This window comes from Scyliorhinus canicula, chromosome 3 (genome assembly GCF_902713615.1).
Source record: "Scyliorhinus canicula chromosome 3, sScyCan1.1, whole genome shotgun sequence".
Classification (NCBI taxonomy): Eukaryota; Metazoa; Chordata; class Chondrichthyes; order Carcharhiniformes; family Scyliorhinidae; genus Scyliorhinus; species Scyliorhinus canicula.
The window spans coordinates 230,788,461-230,810,561 of NC_052148.1; the positions used below are offsets into that span (position 1 = coordinate 230,788,461).

At 48.3% G+C, this 22,101-nt stretch overlaps 1 protein-coding gene across 1 annotated transcript in view; it reads right to left on the reverse strand.

Moving 5' to 3' along the window:
• The window catches only part of cetn4 (centrin 4), a 41,499-nt gene extending 19,792 nt beyond the window's left edge, over window positions 1–21,707 (reverse strand). Inside the window, exon 1 of the mRNA XM_038792388.1 lies at window positions 21,515–21,707. Coding sequence (XP_038648316.1) covers window positions 21,515–21,517 — 3 coding nt within the window. The 5' untranslated portion in view covers window positions 21,518–21,707. The remainder of the gene's footprint in view (window positions 1–21,514) is intronic.
• Window positions 21,708–22,101: the final 394 nt, after the last annotated feature.

Below are 22,101 nucleotides of genomic sequence, written 5' to 3' on the forward strand. Positions count from 1 at the left end.
ACACCCAGCAATACGCCATTCCTGTTCTTGGCGGTTCTAACCCACCAGTCCATCCAGACCTAGGAAGTAGCCCCTTCCTAGGAATACACACTCGTCCTGTTCTTCAACACACTCGGGTAGTGGAGTAACAACATTTTCCTCGTCCTACCTGGGGAACCATTCAAAACACTCGGGTAGTGGAGTAACCACATTTCCCCCGCCCTATCCGGGGACCCCACACATTTGTCACCCGCCGCGGATCATATGCACATCTCTCACCACTAACCCCCTCCGCCCCCCACTATCTGGAAAGACTACCGACAGGACCAAACACTTGGGCAGGTCTCAGACCAGGAACGTTGCTCCACACCTTACCGTTTGGTTGTGGGACGAAAAATGTATTCAGTGACTCAGGTCACAACTCATCCTCTTCTTCACTCTTCTACAGGAGGTCCCTTTGGACAGACCCCACATGCTATTTACACTTAGCAACCCATGGTGATTGTTGCTGCGAAGGGATTGGGCTGGCCTACAATTCGCTCCCCCCCCCCATCTCAGGTCAGACCTCTGTGCTCCTGGGACCAAACTGTACCCAGCTGGTCGCCCTGGAGTTTGGCTGGTTAAGCCAGACCACAACCAGTATAAGGTTGCGTTAAGAAGGGGTAGTTGAATACAGGTTCCGACCACTCCAAGCCTCAGCCAAGAGAAGGCTGTGTTGGGTTCGAACTTGTTTAGATGAAATGTGGAAAGGGGTCACGGATGGTGACAGTATGATAGAATGAACGCAGACATTAGGCATGCAATAATAACAGAAACTATGCTTGGTCCCCAGGACACCCGTAGACAGCAACCCCAGGATATCACCTGGCAGATGCAGAAGGCAAAGCCAGAACTTGGCGGGATGATTACTGGGATTGGGGCTCTGACCTTCGGAGACCTCCCATTATTTGACTCCGTCCCCACCTGGCAGTCATGCTGATCCTGTGGACTTCTGAAATAGCCGTCCGCGAAGACAGTGGGCACCACTTGGACATGGACGGGCTGCAGCCCAGATGGTGCCGCGGGACATGACATCGCGGTTGAACATGGAGGGGGCCAAGAACCCTCGAGTCTGCTCCGGTATTTGCTCTCTCGACCACCGTTGGCAACAGCCGTGATACCTTCACCGGCCAAGGAGAGGAACATCCACGCCGTCCACCGAGGGACCAGAGCCAAGGACACAGACAACTAGCAACTGACATCCAGCACTGCCAAACAACAGATTACAGATAAGGCCATATGTGCTCTGTACTTGCCAGTCACCCGGATGTGAATTTAGGGTCGTCCTTGTGTGTTAGTTTAGAGAGCAACTTGTATGTGTGTGTTCAGTGTGTGTGTATAATAAACTATTACCATATTGAACAACGTGTGGTCATTTGTCCACCGTATATGGGTTACAGACACACAGCGATTTAGAAGGTACAACAGGGGTCGGGGGTGTCAACACGTGTCATGGGGGTGCGCAGCTAAGCCGGGTCTCACATGCACGCCTGCTGCTGACCTCTGCGTCGGTGACCTCCCTTTCCTCTGCGACGCCGACCATGTCCAGTGCCCTCTGCTCGGGCATGGTGAGGAGCCGCAGGTTTGGTGGTCCCCTTCCGGTCATCTCCCGCTCCCGGTGGTTGTGCACGGCCTTCTCGGGGGGGGGGGGGGGGGGGGGGTAGGGTTACGGGTGTGTGGGGAGGCAGGGTTATTGCCAGGGGGACAGTGCAGCCAACTCACCCTGGTCGCCCTGAGGAGGTCGTTGCCCACGGCGCTGACCGCCTCCTCCACCTGCGCTCAGGTACGGCAAACGGCAGCACCTGATGGCCTTCCTCCCGGGCTGGGGTACAACGTCATCCGCCTCTCCTCCACGGTGCCCAGGAGGGTATCCTGCTCTGCGTCCCTGAACCATGGCGCTGCTCTCCTTGCAGCCATCTTGTTGACTGGGACGGTGTGTGTGTGGGGGGATGGAAAGGATCATTAAATGCGACTGCGGCGTATGAGCCTCATGCACACCAATCATGGACCCGGCGAATCCTACGCCGTTTCGCCTGGAAATGGTTGTGTTCCACGTGCTGATTGTGCTAACCCATTTCAAGTTGCTGAATCGGTGCACCTGTTGCGCCTTTGTTGCTGTCATAAAATACCACTGTTTCCACGCTGGCATCAGCATTAAGTCTCAAAATCGGAGAACCCTGCCCATGATCTCTTGTCAGCTATGACCATTTACCTGGGAGATTGTAAATTTTGGAATTACAAGTTGGCGGCCCTCTACCAACTATGCCCCTTGAATGTATCCACCTGTCACCCTTTGTCTCTGCTTCTTGCTGAAGACAGTGGCAAATGACAGAGAATGAATGGCAGCTCCATACCTTGCTGGGATATCAGTGTTATGAGACCCATGATTCAGGAATCAACCTGCTGCCATGCGGCCTACACTAGAGCAGAGAACATAATTGCACATATCTGTCATCCAGTTGCCTCAGAATTATTTGTGCTGACCTTGAATTCTACCCACCTGAAAGGAACCCCTCTTCCCACTTCAAGGTTTCATGTAGACAGCAAGTGTTGTGAAGTGCAGCCACCCAGCAACCGCTACCCATCATCATAGATCCATCCAACATCACCATTCCGCTCCCTTCTGTCACCCTTGAACCTCCCCCCAGACCCAATAACTATCCACCTCCACATGCCATTCCTCCTCTCAGAACTGACACCCATTACATTCCCATAACCACTCTGCCCCCTCCCTCCAAGCCACGCCTTGTCCCCTTCCTTGACCCACCCAATGACACCATCACCTGCCAGACTCTCACCCTGAACTCGCCACCCTACTGCTTCCCACTACCCCCTCCGATTTTCACTGTTCCATCCAAGCACCAGGACAAAGTTCTACCCCAGAATCTCACTCATCCTGCCCTGCAAGACACCCTACACCTGCTTACCCAGACACCCCACACCCCCCTTCCCCAGACACCCCACACCCCCTTCCCCAGACACCCCACACCCCCTTCCCCAGACTCCCCAGACACCCCACCCTTCCCCAGACACCCCACACCCCCTTCCCCAGACGCCCCACACCCCCTTCCCCAGACGCCCCACACCCCCTTCCCCAGACGCCCCACACCCCCTTCCCCAGACGCCCCACACCCCCTTCCCCAGCCACCCCACACCCCCTTCCCCAGCCACCCCACACCCCCTTCCCCAGACACCCCACCCCACCCTTCCCCAGACACCCCACACCCCCTTCCCCAGATGCCCCACACCCCCTTCCCCAGCCACCCCACACCCCCTTCCCCAGACACCCCACCCCACCCTTCCCCAGACACCCCACACCCCCTTCCCCAGACACCCCACACCCCCTTCCCTAGACACCTGACAAACCCTTCCCCAGGAACCCCATCCACCTTCTGGGGACACACTATCCACCTTCCAAGGACAACCAAATCTCTCAAAGACCCTCGTAAAAGTAGATGAAAGCAATGCAACGTCCATGTACCTCAAGGTCGTTGATAAACTGAAACTCGTCAGGTGCACACCACTTATGCAGTCACAAAACGGACCATTCTAATTACTCACTGGCGGGGCATTTAATTTGAAGTGGGATATAATTCCACTAGTTGGCCTTTTAATAAGCATTCATAAGATGGAAATACATGCAAATGCGATTCCCGACATAGATGTCCAAAGATGGGCGGGTTAGGTGGATTGGCCAGGCTAAATTGCCCTTAGTGTCCTAAAAAATAAGGTTAATGGGGGTTGTTGGGTTACTGGGCTTGAGTAGGGTGATCATTGCTCGGCACAACATCGAGGGCCGAAGGGCCTGTTCTGTGCTGTGCTGTTCTAAAAAAAAAGATCAGCAGGAAATTCGACCTGCCTTTAAACCACAGTCAAAATTGTGAGAACAAAATTCCAAACGAGTATCCTGTTGGAGAAACTGACTTTTTCTATCATCCAAAATTTAGTGCCCCTACCCGTCATAATTCCCACTCTTGATGGGAGCAGAAAATTCACTCCATTGCATTCCTAAGTTATTTATCAATTTCAAATTTTACATTGGTTGCCCCGTGCTAATTAAATGGAAAATATCAACTTTACTTCAAAAGCAATTTGAAATAAACTCTTATACTTAAGCAAGCAAAATGCACAACAGAGTCTTTGTTTGTGTTGTTCAATATTTTAGCTATGTTGCTAATTGAGAACCTAAATGTGCTTAACTGCATTCTTGATTCAAAAATAAAATTAAGAAATAGACAATGTCCTTCAGTACATCAGGCGGGATTCTCGGTTTCTGAGACTAAATGTTGATACCAATGCAGAATCCGTGGACTTTCACGACAGAAAAACTGGCACCGCACCTGGATCGATTTTGTTACAGTTAAGGGGCTAGCACTGGCGCCATGTGGAACACAATTGATTCAAATGAGAAACGGTGCCGGATTCGCTGGTTTTGCAATTGACACTCAGGAGGCTGACAAGCTGCAGCCACACATACACACTTCACTCCCCACACACCACCCCAGCCAACAAGATGGCAAGGAGAGTGGCACCCCCTTTCACCAACGGCGAGCTAGAGACCCTCCTGGACCCAATTCTGCTCCTATGTCTTATTAATAAGGGAATCAGGGGTTATGGGGAGAAGGCAAGAGAATGGGGATGAGAAAATATCAGCCATGATTGAATGGCGGAGCAGACTCTATGAGCCGAGTGGCCTAATTCTGTTCCTATGTCTTATGGTCTTATGGAGACCGTGGAAAAGAAGAGAGTGACCCAATCCCCCGGCCCGGGAAGGAGGTTGCCAACTGTCGCTGTTCGTCGAGGTAGGGCAAAGCTGGCAGAAGCGGTCAGTGCTATCAGCAACACCATCCGGACTGGCCAGCAGTGCTGGAAGAAACTGCACGACATCCTCAAGATGGCCAGGGTGAGTGGACAGCACTGTGCTCTGGCACTAACCCGTGTCCCACACGCCTGAAATGTTACCCCCCACTCTCAACCCAGAGGATGGGCGAACCCCCACCCTGCCCACATACCAGCACCCATACTGGTCACCTGGGCATATTGGGCCTCCGTTTCGGCACGGATACACCTGTGCACTAAAATCTGTGAGATGCCAGACAGGTCCCCACTCGGCACCTGGAAGGACGCTGTGGCGTAAACGTTCAGGGCAACCTTCACCTTGAGGGCCACCGGAGTGAGTGTCCTCCCCCATACCCCCGCAGTGCCAGGTGCACCATCATCTGGTAGATATGTCGCACTGTCTCTCTGATCAGCCGGAGTCTTCAACAGCACGCCAGGTCAGGCACGTCCTCGAATGACAGGCGTTGCCGGTACACACGAGGCCACATGCAGGGCCTCCTTGGCACCTCCTCCTACTCGGCCTATTGGGTGGTGGGCTCTCCAACATGGGCAGCTGCCTCCTGTCCCTCTGCTGCTCGCTCCACTGCTGCATGCTCCGCTGCTGCAGCTTCCTCCTCGAGTAGCACATGCTTGTACAGCCCACAGGGCTGCAGCGACCAGCACGAAGAGCACTATTGCTGGTTGAATTCCAATATCCATTGTCTGCAGGAGGTGATAGGCTGACATGCTAGCATGGTGCTTACCCCCGTGTCCAACCAGGTCCACCGGGCTACATGCTGACTCTGGTTGGCACTGCGGGCTCTGCCCCCACATGTGTCGTCCCCCCCCCCATCCCTGCACCCCTGGCCCCATCAGTGGCCGGTACTGTGGGGGCCTCTGGCCCAGGCATCCATTCTTGATTCCAGAGGTACCGTCAGCTGACACACTGCCCTCGCCAGGGTTATGTTTCGCTCTGTGCCCCACCTCCTCTCTCTCCGTCATCAGCCACCACACCAAGTTCAAGATTTTTAAAAGCACAAGTGAACCATGCCGTCGCGAACTTGGCCCATCAGACGAAGAGAATCGCGGAGGACCCAGAAAATACCGGGTCGGGCCCACTAATGATATTCAAACTGTATTTACTGTATGTGCATTCCGTTCCGCAATGACGCCGCTGTCGAGGTGAGGGGAATCATGATTTGGCGTCAAATCGGCGGCCACAGGGATTTTGCCGTCGAAACCTATTCTCTGGCAAATCGTGTTTTGCAATTTCGGTGTCGGCCAACGGAGAATCCCATCCAAGATCTCAATGCACTTTTAAAAAAAATTTACAGTACCCAATTCATTTTTACCAATTAAGGGGCACTTTAGGACGCAGCCAATCCACCTACCCTGTACATCTTTGGGTTGTGGGTGCGAAACCCACGCAAACACAGGGAGAATGTGCAAACTCCACACGGACAGTGACTCAGGGCCGGGATCGATCCTGGGCCCTCGGCACCGTGAGGCAGCAGTGCTAACCACTGCGCCACCGTGATGCTCTATCTCAATGCACATTTACACAGCATAAGCTTAGTTTTTGAGTGACACAAAATGTATGGGAATGTTTTTGATGATATATTTTCAAAAAATTCATGAGGTCACCCAGCTAGGCTGAGGCACTGGGTAGAGTATGAGACCTCCACCCAAGCAGAACTCGTCTCCAGGCTATTAACGAGGCAAAGGCAAGAACATCTGCCTTCACCCCATCTGCAGTGCGGCGAGTCCGATACCCAAAATATGGTCACCAAAGCTCAAGGCCCCAGTTCGATGTTAAGAATTACTGACTTGGTGTTAAATGTTTTTAAAGGTAAAGATAGATAGTTTTTTAAAGAAAAAAGGGATTAAGGGTCATGGTGTTCGGGCCGGAAAGTGGAGCTGAGTCCACAAAAGATCAGCCATGATCTCATTGAATGGTGGAGCAGGCTCGAGGGGCCAGATGGCCTACTCCTGCTCCTAGTTCTTATGTTTTTATGTAAGTAGACCCAAAAGCTGAGTAACTTGGGACATGACCAGAACATACGAGTGTGGTTAGCCAGCCCCCAAGAGCACTGCTCACACTTACTCTTCATTCCCGAAAAGAAACCACTCATCCTAACTTTGGTCAGATGAGCCCCATGCACACCTTAAACTGGATCAGGCTGAGTTACACACATGAGGGAATGGAGTTTACCCTGCAAAGGGCTTAACTTCACATCTCCTCATCCAAAATAGGTCACAATTTTCCCTCCAACTTTGCCTTCACCTTTTCCAATGGAGCCGACTTCCTGATAAGATATGGCCATATATACCCAAAATACTCCCCTACCAGACACGGCTAAAGACAGAATCCTCCTCGACATGGAGGACGGTGGTGACAAGGGAAATGAGGGGAAAGTCTTTCGCAAAATGTTACGAAGCTGGAAGTATCAGAACAGGTTTGTCCCAGAGAACTGAAGCTTTACCAACAGCTCCTCAAAGCTAACAAACTAGCAAACCACGATCCCACAAACAAGACCCCAAACCTCTCAAGGTCCTTCCCTTCCCACAACCTAAACATCGAGTCTAAACTTGATAGCACAAAAAGATGATTACCACAGATAGAGCCAACAATTAAATGGATCTAAGCTTAAAATGTTGTCTAAGTTCCTTCCATATTCTCAGGGTGGACGCCACCATCGGGTTCGAAGAAAACCTCGCAGTGGATAAGGTAAGCGAGACAGTTACCAAGGCACCCAAACTAGATCCCCTACAAGAACTCGGCTCCATTTGTCCCCATGTGGAACTTGGATTGCTAGCCCACCCCGGCACCTTCTCAATGTTGGCCGCTCAATAATAAAATAGCAAATTGGGCAAGGCTAAATCCCACAACTGTCTATCCCTCTGGAGAAACAGTCTATATCCTTGGGGTCTTGTCCATCCAACTAAAGGAGGATGCCAACTAGTTAACCCCAACAAAAAAAGGGCTAAGGGAGAAAAGTGGGGAGACATTGAAAAATAAATAAAAATCTTAGGAGAACATTCATTTTAATAGTCTGGACCCACAGGGGAAATTATCCCACTTTTGCAAGTCAAATTTAGGAGAACATTAATTTTAATAGTCTGGACCCTGCCTGCCAAGGACAGTGGGAAATTATCCCACTTTTGCAAGTCAAATTTAAACTCACCAAACTACCATAGATCAATTTATGAAGCGAGGTGCAATCATGGGCCATCAGGATACCAAGATAACGAAAGTTAGATCTGGCAAGACAAAATAACATCCCCAAATTGGCTCCCATCCCTGGGGGATAAACAGGAAAGTATTCGCTTTTATCCAGATTCAACTTATACCCAGAAAAGGAACCAAAGTCCTAAGTAGCTTCAGTATCTCACCCATAGTAGAGACTGGATCCATAATATAAAGGAGCAAATCATTTGCATACAAAGACACCCTGGGCTGGATTCTCTGTGATCGAGACTATGTCCTCACGCCATCATGCAAACTATGGACTTTCACGCCAGGGTCACATATTCCTAGCCCTGCAGGGGGCTAGCAGGGACCCGACGTAAATCTAGAAGCTTTTGCTACAGATACGGGCCCCTGCACTTCCGGGTCGGAGGCCGCGCATGCGCACGGCAGCGGCCTCACCGTGCTCCATGGCGGACTCAGACCACGGAGCAGGACCCTAAAAATAGACCCCCCGATCGGCCGTGCGCCCAACCCTGACAGCCTGCCCAAACATTGCCCAGCCAGGTATAAGGCCCCCCTGCCCTCTGATTGGCATGCCCCCGACCAGGGCGTCCGCGGACTGAGTCCGCAGCCGCCACGCTCGCTTCCCGACTGGCAGAACCATATTAGATCCACTCTGTTGGGAATTCGGCCGGTCGGGGGCGGAGAGGGCCTCCTGCAATGGCCACAGGTAGGCAAGTACGCCGCTTTTCAGGGCCCGTAGAATCGGGGAACCGGCGTCGGTCCCGATTCAAATGCGAGGAAATGGATTTCAGCTTCGGTGTATGGAGAATCCAGCCCCCTATATTCCCTCCTTCCGCCTTATCCCCTTCCACTTATTGGACGAAACAAAATGCTATGGTCAATGGTTCAATCGTAAACAGGGAGATAGTGGACACCCCTGTCTTGCACCCCTGTTCAACAAAAAAATAGCCCAAGCTCAAGGTATTAGTGCTTACTAGTTATGAGGACATCATACAACAGTCGAACCCACAAAATGAACTTTTGCCCCAAACTAAACCTCCCAAGGATCTCGAAAAGATATCTCCACTCCACCCTATCAAATACTTTCTCAGCGTCCATGCATACAATCATCTCTGGTTCGGGCACAGGAGAGGGGAAAAGAATAGGCACTGTCCTCCGGAAGAATTTCTACATTTATTTGTGGCTTGGTTTTCGGGGAGTTTCCCACCGCCTCTGCTGGCGTGTTCCCCACCGCTATTCAATGACACGTACTCACTTTTTTGGACCCTGGGGAGTTCCTCACCGGTTTTGTGCACTTAGAATTTTTTGGGGGATCTGAACTCAGATTTCGGGCCACCATTTTGAAAGGGTATGACGATCTCTAAGTGAGCTTGAAGGTCCCCCACTTCCCCCACCCAATGTCACCACCCACACACATGGGCACTACCCCACACCCTCCCAAGGTGAGAACAACCTCAATGGGGTCCCTGGTTGTACTCACTTGGGAGGGTGTGGGGTAGTGCCCATGTGTGTGGGTGGTGACATTGGGTGGGGGGTGTGGGGGACCCACAAGCTCACTTAGAGATTGGGATACCCTTTCAAACGGTGGCCCGATATCAGAGTTCAGATCCCTAGTTTACCTGCCCTGCACACCCCCCACCCTTCAGCACCCCCGCTTTGGTCTGACCTTCCTCAATCATCTCTGGGAGACATGACTCTAATCACATCGCCAACACCTTGACCAGCAGTTTGGCATCTGCATTCAAAAGCGATATGGGTCCATATGACCTACATTCTGCAGGGCCCCTGCCCTTCTTCAGAATAAGAGAAATAGAAGCCTGCGCAAGTGGATCAGGCAATGAACCCCAGGACAAAGAGTAATTGAACATATTAATGGAGTCAACTAACCCGCACCATCTTGTAGAACTCAATGGGGAACTCATCAGGGCCGAGGGCTTCACCCGTTTGCATTGATCCAATATCTTTCAATATCTGCTTAGGATTTAACAAGGCTTTCAACTCCTCCCTACTCTCTCGCTCTCTCTCCACCAGTGGGATGGACAACTCATCTAAAAATTCGGCCATGTCTGAACTTTCCTCCAGGGGCGCTAATTTATGAAGATTCTTGTAGAATGTCTCGAAAGCCATGTTGACTTTGCTCAGGGCAGAAGCCAAACTGCCACTTGAATCCATAATCTGCACGATCTCCCATGAAGTCACCTTCTGCCTCAGCTGATAGGCTAACAGACGACTGGCCTTCTCCCCATATTCATCGAATACCTCTTTCAAGCGTTGCAGCTAGCTTACGGCCTTACCTGTTGCCATCAGTTCAAACTGCATCTGCAGCTTCTTCCTGCTCACTAGCAACTCCGGGGTAGGGTCAATCAAGTACTGATGGTCCACCTGAAGGATAGAATCCACCAGCCTTTGGTGCTCCACCCTCGCAGTCCTTTCCATATGCACCTTACAGGGGATTATCTCCTCTCTAATAACCATCTTGAGGGCTTCCCACAGCATGGAGGGTGAAACAGACTTGTTCTTATAAAACTTGACATTCTCCTCAATGCAGAAGACATATGCCCACAAAATCCCTTATCTGCTAATAGCGCTGCATCCAACCTCCATAGTGGCCGTTAAGAGGTACCTGACTCCAGACCCAAGTCCAAAAAGTGTGGCACATGGTCCGAAATTATAATAACCGAGTACTCCGCCTTCCTCATCCAGGGTAGAAGGAACCCACCAGAAAAAAGTCAATCCTAGAATAAATCTGATGGACATGAGAAAAAAAGAAAATTCCTTATCTCTTGGATGTAAAAAACGCCGCAGATCCGCACTTCCCCTCATCTGCCCCATAAAAGATAACAATGTCTTTGCCACCCCCAATGGAGCCAATGACCTGGGCCTAGATCCATCCATTGTTGGATCTAGTACACAGTTTAAATCTCCTCCAAATATTAGTTGATGCTAGTCCAAGTCAGGAATGGAGGTCAGCAACCTCCCAACAAACCCCATATCATCCCGATTTGGCACATAGACATTGGCCAGAACCACCAATGTGCCCGCCAACAACCCACTGACCATCACACATCTGCCGTTGAGGTCTGTCATGGTTTTGGTAGCAGAAAAAATAATCTTTAATGATCTAAATTGCTGCCCCCATGGGCCCTACCGGCGAAGCCCGAATGAAATAAGTCTTCCACAATCTGTTCTGGTCCCTTACCAGAGTCTCCTGCAAAAACACAACATCAGCACTCAGAAACCTTTCAGGTGGTAAACACTGTCGATCTTTTCATTGGGCCACCCAACTCCTTACATTCCAGGTGACCAACCAAATTGGGGGTCTCCCAACCCCATTCCCCCTTACCCCACAGTCGGCCATTCCCACCAAAAGTGATTGCGAAGCAGTTATTTAGAGAGTACAGGCACAAGGCCCACCTGAGATGGCTGCCCAATGCACCAAGACAAAACAATAAAAAATCTGTAGTACCATCAGCAAATTAACCCCACCGCAAACCTCCACCCAGCCCAGACCTCCTCACCCCCAACAATAACCCTCCCAATTTTTCATATAGGTAACAAGAAAGCGAACGATACCCCCAAAACAAAAACACTAAGCTTATTATCCAACTAAACTGGTATAATAAGCTGCAGCTACTCTCTCTCTCTCTCTCTCCCTCCCCCCCCCCCCCCCCCCCCCCCGCCCCACCTCCCTCCCGTTAGCTAGCTGCTGACTTTATTCTGCTCACAGGGCTGCTCCCACCCACTGTAAAAAATGAGAGAAAAAAACTGCTGCCGGTCCTGAGGGCAGAGTAAACAAGCCTCTTCAAAAATCATATTCCCACCAGGAGCTACATATTTCTCATACCAACCATTATACATATACCAACAACCCTCATAACTTTTAAGCCCTCCACCAACCTCCAACATGTCAAACAATCATCCCACCCAAGAACAAGATAATACCAACACATTTATACAAGGAAACCCAATACCCCTTTCCATCCTCATCAATCAAAAACCTCACAAGAACACACAATCAGGCAGCACGGTGGCCTAGTGGTTAGCACAACCGCCTCACGGCGCTGAGGTCCCAGGTTCGATCCCGGCTCTGGGTCACTGTCCGTGTGGAGTTTGCACATTCTCCCCGCGTCTGCGTGGGTTTCGCCCCCACAACCCAAAAATGTGTGCAGAGTAGGTGGATTGGCCATGCTAAATTGCCCCTTAATTGGAAAAAATAATTGGGTAATCTAAATTTATAAAAAAAAGAACACACAATCAACTCAAACTAAACTCATGTTTATTAACAAAGGCATCGTCTCCTCAGGTGCATCGAAATAATGGTCCTCCAACTAATAACTTTCTTGAAGCCTCGCCAGGAATGCCACCCCAAACTGAACTCCTCTTTTAGACACGGCGACTTTGGCCTTGTTGAAAGCTGCCCATTTCCTTGCCAGTTCAGCTCAACATCCTGGTAGATCCTGATGATATGACCTTCCCATTTTCAGCCCCGATGCTCCTTGGCCCATTTCAGGGCCCATCCCTTCTCTTAGATGCTGTGGTACCATCCAATGACTACCCGTGGTGGTTCATTCGACTTAGGTTTCTGATGGAGAGTCCGATGGGCTCTGTCCAACTCTGGAGGGGGCATGAATACACCCTCCCCCATCATCTTCTTAAACATCTGCGAGTGCGTCATGGTAGGACAGTGGTTTTTACTGTTGCGTCACAGCGCCAGGGTCCCATGTTCGATTCCTGGCTTGGGTCACTGTCTGCGCAGTCGGCACGTTCTCCCTGTGTCTGCATGGGTTTCCTCCGGGTGCTCTAGTTTCCTCCCACAGGTCCTGAAAGATGAGCTGTTAGCTAATTTGGACATTCTGAATTCTCCCTCCCTGTATCCGAACAGGTGCCGGAATTTTGCAACTAGGGCTTTTCACAGTAACTTCATTGCAGTGTTGATATAAGCCAACTTGTGACAATAAAGATTATTCTTAAAAATTAAAAAAAGAAAAGTACACAGTGGGAGTGGGGCTTTCCACACCTTCCGGCAAGCCCACGATTCTGAGGTTCTGCCGCGTCGAGTTGGTTTTGGCAACCTTCGCCCTCAGCAACTTATTCTCTCCAGCAACCAGAGCAATCTCAGCCTCCAGTGAGGCAATTTGGTCGCCGTGCTTCAACAAAGGTGTTTCCACGCTCTTAATCACTGCACAATGCTCTTTTCCCTTCTCAGAGGTTTTCTCCAGCTTCAACTGTATGGGTCCCAGGGACTCCTCCGTCGACTTTTGAAGGCCCTCAGACATAACTCGCCACTGTTTCTCAAACTGCTTTTCTAATTCCGTCACTAGAACACCAGCCAGCAAACCAACCATGATTGGAATGGCCGGAGTCACAAGCACAACCATCACCATGTTCTTCACCGAAGAACCTTGTGAAGTTACCGAAACTATCAACAAAGTTCTACCTGTAGGTTTCTTTCCCCTCGCCTTTCTTGGCATCTCTTTAATGTGTGCACCTTTATTATCGAGGAGATGGGTGTTTTCGAAAAAATAACCTAGAAACTGGGAAAATTCGGCTGGCACTGTGGCTAGCACTGCTGCCTCAAAGTGCTGAGGACCCAGGTTCGATCCTGGTCCTGGGTTACTGTCCGCATGGTGTTTGCACATTCTCCCTGAGTCTGCGTGGGTCTCACCCACACAATCAAAAGATGTGCAGGGTAGATGGATTAGCAACACTAATTTGCCCCTTAATTGGAGAACCAATTTTATAAAGAAATTGGGGGAAAAAAGGCCAAAAATCAAGAACCCTGTTGGGTGCTACCTTGTGTGCGACCTCTCCCTACATACCGCAACCGGAAGTCCACAACTCTTCTTCTTCTTCAAAGCACCTTACAAATCCACATTACATGAATGAACAAAAAAAATACAGATTTAAAGGTTGTGTCAGGAATCAGAGGCAGTTTTAAGCAATCTTTGGTTATATTGTTGGACATTAAAAGCAAGGTATAGATCTAAGTGAGTTTAATTTAGTACTTTTGTGTAAGAAAGGATAAAACTCTAGTTAGATCCATGTTAAACAAAAGTATCTGTATGTGTGGGGGGGGGGGTTGTTTCATTTCAAACTGTATCGGCATTGTGCTTAGGGAGTTTACGAAGTGAATGGTTAACAAGAACATTGGAGAAAGAATTAATGAGCTGTTTCTCAGCAACCAGGGGTACCTTTAGGGTAGGAAGGTTTTTTGAGCTTAGTTTTAGCTGAATTCAGAGCAGTTGGAGCTTAGCAGTGAGAGAAGAGGTAGCTCTTACAGCCCTGCTGGAAATAGGAAACCCAAACAATGAAGTAATGGACAAGAAAGCCAAATCCAGAAACCAGGCAATGGAAAGAGAAGTTTCGAGGAAGATTGGATTAAGAAGGAACAAAGAGGAACTACCACTGGAACAGAGTACTGTTCATTGCAGTTAAAGTTAGAGTTGCAAAGTGCAGAGCTGGTGCAATTAGATAGTGAAACATCAGTGATATCTGAAGAACTCCTCAGGTATCTTACCTGTGAAATAATAGGTTAAAGCAATTGCTGCCTGAATTCCTGAGAGACTATATGAAAGTTTGAAAGCACCTGGCTATTCAGAAAGGAGAGTTGGAAAACCTGGAGGCAGGTCATTGCTCGTACCAGCTGAGAAAAAGCATTTTTTGAAAGAAGATTCTACGGTGTGTCTTCTTCAATTATCTGGGGGAATTTGAGGAGAAATTCACAGAAGTCCGATTGGATGACATCTTGGTTTCAATGAGGTGTTGCCTGTTGGGTTACAGGGACTGTGTGATTACAGAGAACAGCAGAGCAGAAGATATATTTTGTAACCTGGGTTATCCCTTAAATCTGTGTACATCTGTGGGAGTATTGTATTATAGTCAAACTTTCTATGTTTAATAAATGTTTGGAGTGGAGTTGGCAAAACGGCGTGCAGGGTTCAACAGAGCCTCGGCGGTGCTATGTGTGGCTTCCTACAGCAGCTGGCGAAATCGTTGCTGTTCGGAGAGCACACACATTTATAATCCGATTACTGGGCGGAGCCAGCAGGCAGTGATCTACCCCCGTACCTGTCGTACAGGGGACTTACCGTAATACCAATATATACAATATAATACAACAGTGGTGACTACCACATTCACCCACTGTTAAAAATGAGTCCAGCGGGGGTGGTGGAAAACTATACACATACAGACTGGTTTTAAAATTACAGAGAAGGTTACAAATTTAGACGATCGGGCGCCTTGATCTGTCGTAGAGAGCGCCACAGTACTGGTGGCGACTCGGACGTTGGCTTGGTCTTCGGTGACTCTGGGAGCATGTAGAAATCTTCTTCATCCCGGGTGGGAGCAAGGGAAGGACGGATTGTCCTGGGGCAGGGGCTGCGATGAGGTGCACTGGGGGGAGGGAGGGTGGCATCGGGGAGGGTGTGTGAGGACCCAGCTGGTGTCTGAGGGAGACTGTCTCTTGGAGGCCGTCGGGGTACGCTACGTAGGCGTACTGCGGATTTGCGTGGAGAGATGGCGAAATGGCTGCTGTTCAGAGAGCACACACATTTATACTCCGCCTACTGGGCAGAGGCCAACAGGCAGGGATCGACCCCCGTACCTGTGGTACAGGGGCCTTACCGTAATACCAATATATACAATATAATACAACAGCGGTGACTACCACAGTCAGTTTTAACACTGTTGTGCAAAAAACACAGTTTTGAGCAGGGGGGGGATTGTTGGCACGCATAGGAAGTGGAGAGAAGTGGGGCTAGTTAAGGTGAGGGATCTGTACCTGGAAGAAGGGTTTGCCAGTATAGAGGAACTGAAGGAGAGGGTAGAGCTCCCGAGATGAAGTGAGTTTAGGTACCTGCAGACAAGGGACTTCGAGTGGAAGGTTTGGGAAGAGTTCCCCAGGTTGCCGAGGTACACCCTGTTGAAGCCACTGCTGCTTCCAGATGTGGAAGGGGAGGGCAGGATCGGAGACATAAACGGGTGGCTGGGAGAGTAGCGAGGTGAGAAGGTGATGAAGATTAAGGAGAAGTGGGAGGGGGAACTGGGACGGGAGATAAACTGGGGAGTATGGAGTGTGGCGCCACAAAGAGTAAAAGCTACCTCCTCATGCTCAAGGAGGTGCCTGATACAGTTCACAGGGCACACATGACTCGGGCAAAAATGAGTGGGTTTTTCCAGGGAGAGACAGAAGAGCATGAGAAGTGTGGGCGAGGACCAGCGAATCACGCTCATATGTTCTGTCATCTTCTCAGCTCCCCAGGACTTCTCCTAAGCTCTAACTGCACAGAACCAGCAAACAGCAACACTTTTACTGCCTGCAGTCTGCTCACAGAATTTATTTTTCGGCATGGCCTTTTGCCCTGCTGTAGAACATTCACACTCTCAGCAAACACACAGATAGATTGCGCACGGTAGCACAGTGGTTAGCACTGTTGCTTCACAACGCCAGGATCCCAGGTTATATTAATTGCTGGTCTTGTGTATGGATAAATGTGTTGAATGATAATTGCTCTGCACTATGCTGGATTTGGGGAATTTGTCGCGTCTTGTGGTTATATGTGAAATATCCTCTTAGAACTAACGTCTTTGCAAATTTTTTCATTATTCTGGGGTTAAAGAATCGTTGACCACCTGCTGCAAAGGGACAGACAGGTCATATATGTGAGAAAATGGAAGTCATAATGTGTTATTGATGCCTGGCGTTGTGAAGCAACAGTGCTACCCACTGTGCTACCCTCACTGACCTATGGAAACAACGCATCACTATTTACCTTATCCTTACAGTTTATAGCTCTGAAAACCTGCCAGGTCATTCCTTCACCTTCTCAGGCCTTGCTTCTCAGGTTTTGCACAATAACTATAACCTATATGGTAACATCCTAATAAATCCATGCAGCATATTCCTAGTGCTCTTGTATCCTTCCGAAATTAAAATAGCCAAACTGCATACCATCACTGGAACAAATTGTATTTGCCTTTTAAGGGCCATTTCTATTTGCACTGACACCTTTAATGACCTATGTACCTCAACATCAAAATCCCAATATATCTCCAATCAATTTAATCTATTAAAGTGCATTTTCTTTTGCTGTCTTGCTTCTAAAATGTATTCCTTTCAATTTGCTACAAACTCTAGGACACTGCACATATTTGGAGGAATGGGTGACTGTGACAGATTACATTTTTAAAATATATATTTTTATTAGAGTTTTCCATTTTTACAAATAACAGAGCAAATGCTCAGGATTGGTACGGCACAGCACAAGTGCCTGAACATACAGGAATGCAGAAAAAGGCAGGAGAACAATACAACTGGTTCAGCTTAATCATTAAACTTCGTGCCTATGTACCAATGGATAAATTAGAGAATGAGGGATAAGAGGATAAAGTCATGAAAACATGGTAAAATGGCACACACCTTCACGTGTAGCGAATGCTCATACAGCCAATGAAAATATAGGATAAGATGATTGTGCCATATTCGGATGCGCACCAAAACATCTCCCCCAACTTCAATTATACCGGAGGCATCAATAACACATTATGACGTCCATGTTCTCACATATATGACCTGACAGCAGCCAGTCAACGATTCTTGAACCCCAAAATAATGAAAAAATTTGCAAAGACATTAGTTCTAAGAGGATATTTCACATATAACCACAAGACGCAACAAATCCCCCAATTCCAGCATAGTACAGAGCAATTATCATTCCACACATTTATACACACACAAGACCAGCAATTATTGATAGTTCAGATTGTAATCATTTCAGTTAGCATCTTCCATCACACTGACAATGACAGGATAGAAAGATACGACCAAGAGCAGAGGATCTCACGTTAACAGGATACCAAGATATAGCCATGACCACATGGCCCTATGAAGCAAGTCCCCCATCATCAGGAAAAAAATGAAAAAGCTGCATATTAGAAACCTAACTCAGTCTCCAAAAACATCCATGCAAAGAAAGAATATTCCAAGCTAAGGGGAACAACAGGATACCGCCCTCAATACAAGGCATGGCCTGGCATTGTACACTCTTGTATACAGGAGCCAGTAAACCAAGAATATCCATATCATGTCAAGACTCACTACACAACACACCTTACTCCTTTCCAGCCACATCAGAGGCACCACTCCGGCCTCATAGATACTGGAAGGTTTGCACCATCCTCCACCGAAGAATCGGGGGTGTCCAAGGAGTTGATGGATTGGGAGGGGGCCCCAGTGGGGGGTATAAAACACAAGTGGGTGGAGAAACTGGGCGGGGAGATGGAGGCCGAGAGGTGTGTGGAGGGTGAATGCATCCTTGTCGTGTGCGAGGTTAAGCCTCATTCAGTTTAAAGTAATTCATAGAGCGCATATGATGGTAGCAGGGATGAGTAGGTTCTTTGAGGAGGTAGAGGTTAGGTGTGAGCGATGCACAGGGAGGCCGAGAATCACAGTCCACGTACTGGGCATGTCCAAGGCTTGAAGGGGTTCTGGCATGGGTTCCGATGTGCTGGAGGTGGCGATATTCTGGGTGTTGGAAGACCCGGGAGTGAGAGAGGCAAATGTTTTGGCCATTTCCCCCGATAGCCCAGAGAGAGATCTTGCTTGCGTGGCGGAACCGGCGAAAGCGGATGTGGGTGAATCATCTGGCAGAATTCCTGAGGCTGCAGAAGGTCAAGTCCCTCTTGAGGAGGTCGGCGGAGGGGCTTTTCACAGTAACTTAATTGAAGCCTACTCGTGACAATAAGCGATTTTCATTTTTTCATTCATGTATTCTCTTGGAGGTGAAAGCCGTTTATTGATTTCTTTAAGGAGGTCTGAGGGGTCAGTGGGGGAGAGATGGGGGGGGCGGGGTAAGGAGGTTAAAATGGGGAAGGCGGGATGGTCGATATTAGGGGAGCGTGTGGGGAGTGGGTGTTGGTTGTTTATAACGTTGTTTGATTGTTCTTCTGCCTTTGTTTGTTGATATGAAAATGCGTTGAATATTTAATAATAAAATTCTGACCTTATGATGGGGAAAGATCATCATGAACAGCTGGAGCAAGTTGAGCTGAAAACAATAGCCTGAGGAACCGTTTCAGCATCCTTGAACTGTGAGAATTGGCCTCTAACCATCACAACCATTGCTTTTTGTACGAGGTATGACCCCTGCCATTTGAACATTTGCCCCACTCCTCACTGACTTTAGTTTTACTAGGGCTTTTTAGGGACACATTCAATCAAATGCTAGCATAATGTCAAGGACTATCACTCTCACCCAATATTTGGACTTCATCTCAAGTGAATGATTGTCCAAGGTCTGGAGCCAAGTGATTCCGTCCTAAGTGAGGAGGTTATTGGTAAATGAATACAAGCCATCTGAAAGCATTACTGAAGACTCCCTCGACTGCTTTACGATCATTGCGCAAGATTGATAGGGCAACAATTAGCTTTACCCTGCTTTTCTTTTTGCACAGAACATACCTGGGTAACTTTTACACATCATCATGTAGATTCCAGTGTTGTAGCTGTACTGGAATAGTTTAGCTACTGGTGCTGCTAGCTCTGGAACACAGTTGTTCAGCACAAAGCTGAAATATAGCTGGGGCACGGAGCCTTTGTTGTGCACAGTTCACGGAAATATTTCATGAAATTAAAATTAGAATTCAGCCATTCGGGTTGATGTCAGAAAGCAATTCTACATACAAAGGGTAGTGGACATCTGGAACTTCCTTCTCCCAAAAAGCTGTTGAGTCTAGGTCAATTGAATACAGAATAACAAGAGGTTGGTAGATTGTTGTGCGACAAAGATATTAAAGGTTACTGAACCAAGATGGAATTAAAATACAGATTAGTCATGACCTATGATGGCTCGAGACAGAGTGGCCTACTCCTGTTTCTAGGTCTGTATCAAGAGATCGCTCTTTCTCAAAGCATGTGTTCCTGAATGCCAATGGTATTTACAGTGGATTGAGAGCTGAGATATTCTTTCCTTGTTGTTTAAATGGGAATAAAGATAGCAATGTATTGAATCGTATTGTTTAATGGGTAACTGTAAGTTATTTTCAGGTATGATTTTAAAGACTTTATAATGTGTTATTAATAAAGTTTGTTTGAATATTCCATAGCCCTATTTCTTTGTGCAATCACTCCTGGAGCAAGGTATCATTTCCTCAGTCTTACAAAATTAAAATAAAATATTGGGGTTTCTGTCTAGTATCCTAGCCATTGTTGAGGTCTGGTCTGGCATCGTAATACATCCGTAATGGTGGGGTTGTTAATGAGAGTGGTGTTCAACATGCAGAATACATTGAATACTGAATTGAGCTGTGGGAAGGCAGAAGATGTGCATCAACCGAAGGATTTCTTGCCCATTTTTGATCCGAGGCCACAAAACTACATGGGGTCTGGAGTCAATGTTGAAGATTCTAACAGCTACTAGCCTCATTCGACTGTATACTATGTGCCCACTTCTGGTGTGTAGACAAAGTCAGGGATTGTATTAGAGGAGTTTCAGATACTGGCTATTCTGTATGACTGTCACATGTGTCTACCACTAATCTGCGTGACAACTCTCCCAATATTGCACTTGCCCCCAGATGTTAGCAAGAAAAACTTGGCAGGATCGAGTGGGTATGCCTTGGTAGTGTTCCGACTCCATGCAGAGTTGTTTGCCTCTTGTTTTGGCTTTCTAGCGGTTTTAAACAACAGTGTCTTACTCGAATACTTCAGAGAACAGTTGGAGAGTCATACCAGGCCTGGTGGCCGGGGTACATTTCCTTCCCAAAATGATATTAGTGAACTGGTTGGCTTTTTTTTTACAAGCAATAAACAATTCACTTCCTTATTTTTGTAAGTAACTAAACATTTTCAAACTGACAAATTCTGCAGATTATTAGCCCAATAAAATCATTGCAATCATTTGACAATGAATATTCCGGCAGAATGTCTTGCATCATTTCGGGTCGACCTACCAAAGACTAAAATAACTTTTCCTGAAATTGAAAGTCAGAAGCATTTTGCAAAAGGATTAGAGATTGGAGAGCTTCGGAGCTGGGGCTCATATCACATGGCTGTTGTGGCCTCATTGGCTAAAAAAGCTGCCTTCAACAGAAACGGATATTTGACATGTCTGATCTGGAGAAAGCGAAGCCAATATATTGGGATTTGTAAATATTTGAAATTGACAGCATAATTCATTTTCCTTTAAAGTAAAATGAGGATTTTTAAAGCCTATTAAAATTGGCTAAATTTTGGCTGTTTCACCTAAACTTGCAGTGCAGACTTAAAGATTGAAAACATCTGGCGGGACCAATTCTTGGAGTCAAGAAATTCCTCCAGACGGATAATATTTGACCGGGATGGGTGGGGGTCTCACACTCAACCCATTTGTTTGTGTAAATGTATTAAAGTGGAGGAGAACCGATCAATCCGTGAATTACTCAACACATAGTCAACTCCATAAGGATTTTTAAAAAAAATCTTACCATTGTCCGGAGTAAGCACGGAAACTGTATGAACAAAACAAACTGCAACGTTGAGCTCTTCCAGCGACTGCTTCAATTTTCCAACGTAAACAAACTGTCCCAACAACCTGCCTGAGTTTCGCCGGGACAAACACACCACACGTCAACAACCGGAGGCGGGGCTCAATGACGTCTCTGTGACTGACACTTCGGCTGACCATTCAGCGGCCGGCGTCCGCGCCGGCCCGGCAATGACGCACGTTCGCCAGCCAATGGTGTCTGAGTGTTGCTGATGACGTTATCCGGCTTGGCTTTGTTGGGGGAGGCGGGCGCTCGCGCTCGGTATCACAGCAACCCCGCTCAAACAGGCCACGGCGCGCGGGCAGCACCGCTCAAATCCAAACCCACCAACCACAGCGGTTGGCTGTTGACCATGTCCTGCGAGAGGTGGCGGTGCAGCAAATGGAGCAGCAGGCCGGCTATTCGCAGGTAATGAGGGGAACCTCGGCCGGCCACCTGGCCAGAAACGCTGGGCTTGGTCAGGGTGGCCCACCGACCAGTATTTTGCGGAATTGCCCTGTTATCTTATGTTTTGCCCCCACATTGGC